The sequence below is a fragment of the Pteropus alecto genome, unplaced genomic scaffold (assembly GCF_000325575.1).
Source record: "Pteropus alecto unplaced genomic scaffold, ASM32557v1 scaffold76, whole genome shotgun sequence".
Taxonomy (NCBI): domain Eukaryota; kingdom Metazoa; phylum Chordata; class Mammalia; order Chiroptera; family Pteropodidae; genus Pteropus; species Pteropus alecto.
The window spans coordinates 25,722,077-25,728,984 of NW_006443138.1; the positions used below are offsets into that span (position 1 = coordinate 25,722,077).

Sequence of the window (6,908 nt, forward strand, 5' to 3'; positions counted from 1 at the left end):
AAGAGCACCGCAGGTTGCAAAGGTCCTGAGTCTGAACCTGCCTGGTGTGTTTGAGGAGCAGCAAAGGGGCCAGTGTGGCTGGAGCGGAGGGAGCAAGGGGGAATATTCTCAGGGAGCTGGAGAACTAATGGTGGGAGCAGGGAGACCTGACAGATCATTCGGACCTCGTCGGCCATCGTGAAGACTTGGCTTTGAATTCTGGGAAGGCACTAAAGAGTTTTTTGAGGATGAGTGTCATAAGCTGACTGACTTAAATGACATAGCACATTTACTCTTTGCAACAACTCTACAGAGGCACCATCAACATTGTGAAGTTGAGGAAAGTGAGGATTGCGTGTTTGAGTGACTATCTCAAGCTCCTACAGCTTGTAAGGAGAGCAGGTGGCAAAGCTGGGGTTTAGGACCGAGGCTCCCTGGGTCCAGAATCTGTACTCCAGCCACCTTGCTCAAAGGCCTCCATAGGAGCAGCCAGGATTGAAATGTGCCTTAATACTGATGTGTATGTTGATGCAAAAATAAAGCTTGATATAGAGTTACAAGTTTTACAAAATTTTTATAGCCAAAAACTAAAATTGTAAAAGGCCCTCAGGGATGATCCGGGCAGCATTGCCAAATTGGTTTTTGTCACAGAATGCATCATTCAGAATAGGCCTGCCAAGAAAATGTAAGATGTAGAAGAAATAAAAATCATTTGCTTCCTTAGTCAAGGGGCAAGGGCCTTCTAAACCTCTTTAAACCCCAGAGCAAAGAGGACCAAGGTTTAAAATTTCAATGTCTAGTCCAGCACACCTCAAAACCAAGGCACAGTGAATTTTCTTCATTGACTCAAGGTCACATAGCTAATCTGGCCTAGAGATGAGACTTGAACTCACATATTCTACCTAGCATGCCACCTCTTTTTGTATCCTGGGGGAAACCCTTTGGGGGAGAAAATTGTATAGATAGGTATGGTACCCAGCTCAGTTGAGTCTAATGACACTTTTTGTCCCCTTAGGTCAAACTGGGAAACTTGGAGCTCTACGTCAAGCAGGAATCAGTTGTTTCCACTTTGTACTATCTGATTGGGCTTCCCATCTTGCTAGTAATTGTCATTTTTGGTAAGTGCCCTGTTTAAATTTGTCAGAGATTTATTCCCTGGGGTCTCTCATCAGACAGGCTGACTTTTAGCTTTCAGGGGCTGTTTGCTTCACTTAAGTATTAATGGATGAAAACCCAAATCAAAACTTTAGAATACTAGATACATGTCGAGGGCTTTATAAACGTTTTTAGGATACTTTATAAATAAAAGGCTGGATTACGAAGACAGTATTTTGGTGTTGAAGAAATATAATCCATGTTGCTTCCTCGATCTTTTGAGTTGTAATGACAGATGTCCTGTTTATATTATTCCCTCAGAATTCTTCTGCAATTTTGGACTCACAGGAGTTGATCATGTCATCCTGCCACCTCATCCTGCCCTCCTACCCCTCACCCCACCCCAACCCTGCTTTTCCTAGAAGAACTATATTTTAGAAGTGTGATTCGTACCATCCATTAAAACGTTTCAAGGCTCATCCAAACCCCACAACCCCATGGTGATTGCCCACTCCCTCAGTCTAGCCCATCAATGTTTTGTTTGGCCCACACAGCATTTTTTTAAAACTTTGAAGTAGCCGACCATATTTTTAAATTAGTGATTCATATTTTTAAAAAGCTCTTGAAAATGTGAAAGATCCGGATCATTCATTAGGTCCCAATTTTCCCATAGCATCAGTTTGCTGGAGCTGAGTAGCAGTGACCCCTTGAGAGAGGCCATATGTTCAGCGGGTTTTTGCTGCACTCTCCACCACTCCCTGCTGTATCCCCCCAGGTCACTTGACTCATCTGTGTACCTGGTCCCCGGAGCCACTTAGTGTGTGACTTCTAGTGCTGAGCTGCTTTTCGTTTTAACTCTGTTTCCTTTTGTCCAAGAAAAAGAGCTCTTCTCCACAACTGATGGAGCACTTCATATTCCTTGATTTAACAGAGGCATTGCCTTTCTAAGATTTTCTGTTAATAGTTGTGAATATCTCCTTCCAGGTACCCACTCCCTCACACATTCACCTGCCCATCCCTGCATCTGTTTACCTTGTGTTTATCGAGTATCTGTTACATTGCTAATAACTGTGCCAGTCTCCAGAGCTACAGAAGATAAATCTAGTCCTTTGTCATGAGTGGGTCCCAGTCCAGTGAGGGAAGGATTTATGTGTAGAATTAACTGGCTTAATGGAATGAACTAATTTTGCAGAGACCCTGTTTTTCCCTGTCGATGATCATTTTGGGTATTTTTTTATGCTTTCCCCAATTTGCCCATCCATCTGGATCCAGAACTGGGCTCGATATTTTGATAAAGTCCTGGCTGGTGCTGGCTTCGAGTAAGACAGGGGTCTCCAACCCCTGGGCTGTGGACTGGTAACAGTCTGTGGCCTGTTAGGAACCAGGGCACATGGCAGGAGTGGTGGGCAAGCCAGCAAAGCTTCGTCTATATTTTCAGCTGCTCCCCAGGACTAGCATCACCGCCTCAGCTCCACCTCAGATCATCAGGCATTAGATTCTCATAGAAGCACCAGTCCCTGGTGCCAAAAAGGTTGGGGACTGCTGGAATAAGATTACTTGTAAATTCTAAATGCTGGGCTCCATCTAAGCAGCTGTAGGTGTAACAGTCTCACCCTAAATTCATGTCCACTTTGCAGCTTACTAGAAACCTGTGATCTCCCCACTTCCTCTCCCTTCACTTTGTAGAGATTGTTTATGCTCTTTAAAGTGAAGTGGGCTCCATCTGACATGTTGCTTTTGGCTTCGTTGGTATCTGCAAAATCCTTTAAAATTCTCATCCTCTTCTTCCCATGATCCCAGGGAGGCACGTGTCAGCAGCAGCTGGTGTAAGTGTACTTTTCAGCCCATCAATCACATCATTAGTGTAAACACTTAAGACACCTGGCCTAGGCCTGCCACTTACAAAACATTCCCACTGTGGCTCCCCGTGGAGATTGCAGCCACGAAGAACTCACTGCTTTGTGGATGTGGCCCACTAGCTCCCTTTACATGCAGGGAGCCAGTGTTGCCCAAATTGCAGTTAGAGAAACAGTTGTTCCAACTAATGCTCCTGGGAAAAGGGGTTCCATGGTCAAGTAAATTTGGGAGTCACTGCATGTATCGGCCTTTCTTGAAGATGTACAATGCATAGTATGGTTAAGACTGTTGACTTTACAAAGTAGTCCAGGGCAGAACCGTATTTAATTGTGTTTCCTCCAGCATCATTCACATCTACTGGTAGCAGGGTCCTTTTATCATGAAATTTCTATTAAAAGGAGAAAAACTTTCTAGAATAAAATAATGCGATTGTTGAGTGGTCTTATAACTATATGTGTGTGTGTGTGTGTGTGTATGTGTGTGTGTGTGTGTGTGTATGTAAGTATGTTTGTTTGTATGTATGTATGTTCTAAATGCTTTCTGTGAATTTCTTCCTGTAATCATCTCAGTATCACAGTGAGGGAGGCACTCTGACAGATAAGGCAGGCAGGCAGAGAGATGCTAAGGAATTTACCTGAGTTCACACAGCTAGTAAATGGCAGAGCAGGGACGTCCACCCCAGCATCGAACCTGTTCGGTTTACTGCCTGTACAAGATGAAGTGGAGAAAGAAGCAATATCCAGATATGGAGTTTCACTGTAGATGACTTGTTGTGTCACCCCATTTGATCTCTGCAAATTTGGCTCATGCAGCCGACTGTAGATCTGTGGTTTCTTTCTGAATTTGTGGCTCAACTTTATTTCTCCAAGGATGTTTAGAAACATTAAAAAAGAGTGGAACAATATAAAAAGTAGCCTGTGGTAGGGAACTTTAGCTTGTTTCATTACTTTTCAGCTGACTGGGATCTTTGGTTATAAGTGAAGGTTATTTGATTTTGTTTTCACTTTTAAGATGAGTGGGCTTTGTTTTTGTTTTTTTGTTGTATCTTAGCATCTTCATCTTCAGAGTGACCCCTCCCAGAGAATCTTTCTTTTTACAAATTCCACATCTTATATGCTATTCTCTCTTTGTCGCTCTCTAAAATAACCATAAAGGTTAATTTTGTTTTGTTTTGTTTTCTTTTTGTTTTTTTAAGTTAACATGTCAATCTGATGCTGGATCTCTGTCTCCTCAGTGGCCGTGGGGGTGACCAGGCACAAATCGAAGGAGCTAAGTCGCAAACAGAGCCAACAGCTGGAGCTCCTGGAGAGCGAGCTCAGGAAAGAGATACGTGACGGTAGGCTCCAAAATTTTATTTGCAGAAAAAACAAGGCTTTTTTTATTGTCTTTTTCTTTTTTTTACTCCTAAATGGAGCTGGCCACAGTAATGAGAAGTGATTGTATAATAGAAGACAACTGAACAGCAGGGTCTGGGCCTGACTTTGTGTTTTATTTTAGCTCTTCTCTGCAGCCAACCAAGTAATTATCTATTGTTTCTTCTTTAATGAAAACCAAGGTCATACTCCATGTTAGACAAAACAGCAGAAGATCTTATCCATTGTTTGTTGAGTTAAAATATTGCTCTTGGGATTCTGTTTTGCAGGCTTTGCTGAGCTGCAGATGGATAAATTGGATGTGGTTGATAGTTTTGGAACTGTTCCCTTCCTTGACTACAAACATTTTGCTCTGAGAACTTTCTTCCCTGAGGTAAAAGAGCATTGATCATATTCCTAAGGTTGAGTCTTGAATAATAATGAAGGTGCCTGTTGCTATTGTTAAAACAGGGTTTGCTTCCAAGGCAGCTGTAGATAATATGCTTGGTACAAAATAATGGCTTAAGTTTGAGCGGGGAAGGGAGGAAGATAATTATTAATTGGATTGATGAGGGTATAAAGCAGTGATGGGTCACTGGCAATTACTCTTTGTCCAGTAACAAAAACCCAGGAGGGACAGAAGTTCAGAGTGATGATTTTTACTTTATTTCACTACCAGTTTAGAACTGAATTTGTAGCTGGGAAGCAAGCTAGTTTATTTAAAAATCAATAAATTGTGGGCTGGTCAATTTGTAGTATTTATCTGCATGACTTACGTTGCAGCTCCTAGATTATTCACTGTTACTTCTCAATTGGAAATGAAAAGTACTACCGGCCGAGAGGGAAGAAGGTAGACATGTATAGAACTTGAGTTGCTGACAGTCATTTTTAGCAACGTAGAGTTTCAATGGTTCTCTTCAGTAGGCATTCTTTAGCTGATCGATTTGTATCATCATCATTTAGTGGAAATAGCTGCACGAAGTGATGGACTTGTTCTAGGTCTCCAAGGAGTAGTCTATTTAACCCTTTGGGTTTTCGTTCTCACTTATGTTCTAACACCTTCATTTTCTCACCCACTCACTCAGCCTTCTTCATTTACCCTCTCAAGTCTTTGGCGAGGTACACTCATTCTCCTGTCATCACTGCCACGTCCAGCTCCGCCATAATGCCCTTTTTGCCCAGAACTGGTGACCACAGAGAGGTCCAGCCTCTGGAATATATTGACACCAATTATCATGTTTACACCTAGACTTCTCAGCAAAGCCCAAAATCTCTTCAGGCTGAAAAGAGAGCTTGTATCACCTTACCATAAGCTTCTCAGCTACATTTGGCCAGAAGCCTAGAGTTCAGAAACTCAGACACATGCAATAAGCAATTTCTAGTTTCTCTCTAATTGTGGAAGTGGACACTGTAATATGTGATGTCGTGTCTGGAGATTGGGATACCACCATAAAATATCCTCCAAATTTTTTTTTTTTTTGACCAAGCTGTAGTGTTGGTAATCAAGGCTATAAATAAAACTTGAGCTTTTTTGCACTCGTTAAGTTTTTTTTTTTTTAACTTCCCCTCCAAGAGTTTCAGGCACCAAGACTTGCTATTTGCTACCTCATCTTTTTCTATGGCAGAACACTGTGTAGGAAGGGGAGTTCAATTCCCTGAATTGGGATGACAGCGCAGAGTCTCAGCAAAGTTGCATCACGAGTCCCATTTCCCAGCTATCTGAGATCCCCATTAAGAATTTAACAGCAATAAAAAAAAACCAGAGATTTCTACCATCGACATGAGTACTGTGTGGGCTTTTACAGTTAATGATTGCCCTTGAGTACTGAAGAGAGTAATCTGTGGCCTGAAAAAGAAATTTTCCAGTCTTCTAAATTCAGTAATCAAGAGCAAGACAGAGTGATGAATGCAAAGGAACACTGTTGCAGAGTGTTTAAAAAAAAAAAAATACCCAGGAACAATGCTGTATTACCTTAGGAGAAAAGAGTTGCAAGAAGCCAAACCGATTTAACTCAGGCTTATGTATAATCTTGAAGGTAACTGGGAAAGCCATAAAAACTGAAATAAGAAGGAATCATTGAAGGAGGAGACCCGGGAAAAACAAGCATAAATTGATCAGAACCCTATTGAATTTATAATAATTAAGAAAAGATTCAGAGAACAGGGGAACACATTCTATTAGGACAGTGCCAGTTGAAGTGCATGCTAGGCTGCAGATGAGTCCTCCTGTTAATTAGGTCCTCTACTGAGAGGTCAGGAGCCGCTGTCTCTAGGCCTGGAGGTTGAGTGGTAGAGGGAGATTTTGGGTGGCTAACACCTACCAGATAACCCAGAGGGAAAACCCAGAGGAAACCGTTGAGTTTGCAGAGGCTAAGGTATCACCAGTTCCTGGTTCTTTGCCTTGCCTGTTGGTTTTGGTTTTTAAAGCTTGCTTTTCGTTATATTGACTGCTTTGTTTTGCTGAAAATAGGAGAAGAAATAAGGGTAAGCCAAGCATCTAACCTCCTAGAAGAGGGAAATTTGAGTGAAGGAAGGAAGAGCCTGAGAGAAGTCAGGGGAGCATTTCCCTTTTTAAGGTCAAGAATCAGTCTGTTTAAAATGCCTATCTACTTAAAGTTGGTTCAG

General features: G+C 42.0%; 1 protein-coding gene across 1 annotated transcript in view; it reads left to right on the top strand.

Moving 5' to 3' along the window:
- The window catches only part of PLXNC1 (plexin C1), a gene marked incomplete at its 5' end in the record, with an annotated part of 140,453 nt that overhangs the window by 87,001 nt on the left and 46,544 nt on the right, over positions 1-6,908 (top strand). The window contains 3 exons of the mRNA XM_015598420.2: positions 995-1,097; positions 4,166-4,267; positions 4,574-4,677. Coding sequence (XP_015453906.1) covers positions 995-1,097; positions 4,166-4,267; positions 4,574-4,677 — 309 coding nt within the window. The remainder of the gene's footprint in view (positions 1-994; positions 1,098-4,165; positions 4,268-4,573; positions 4,678-6,908) is intronic.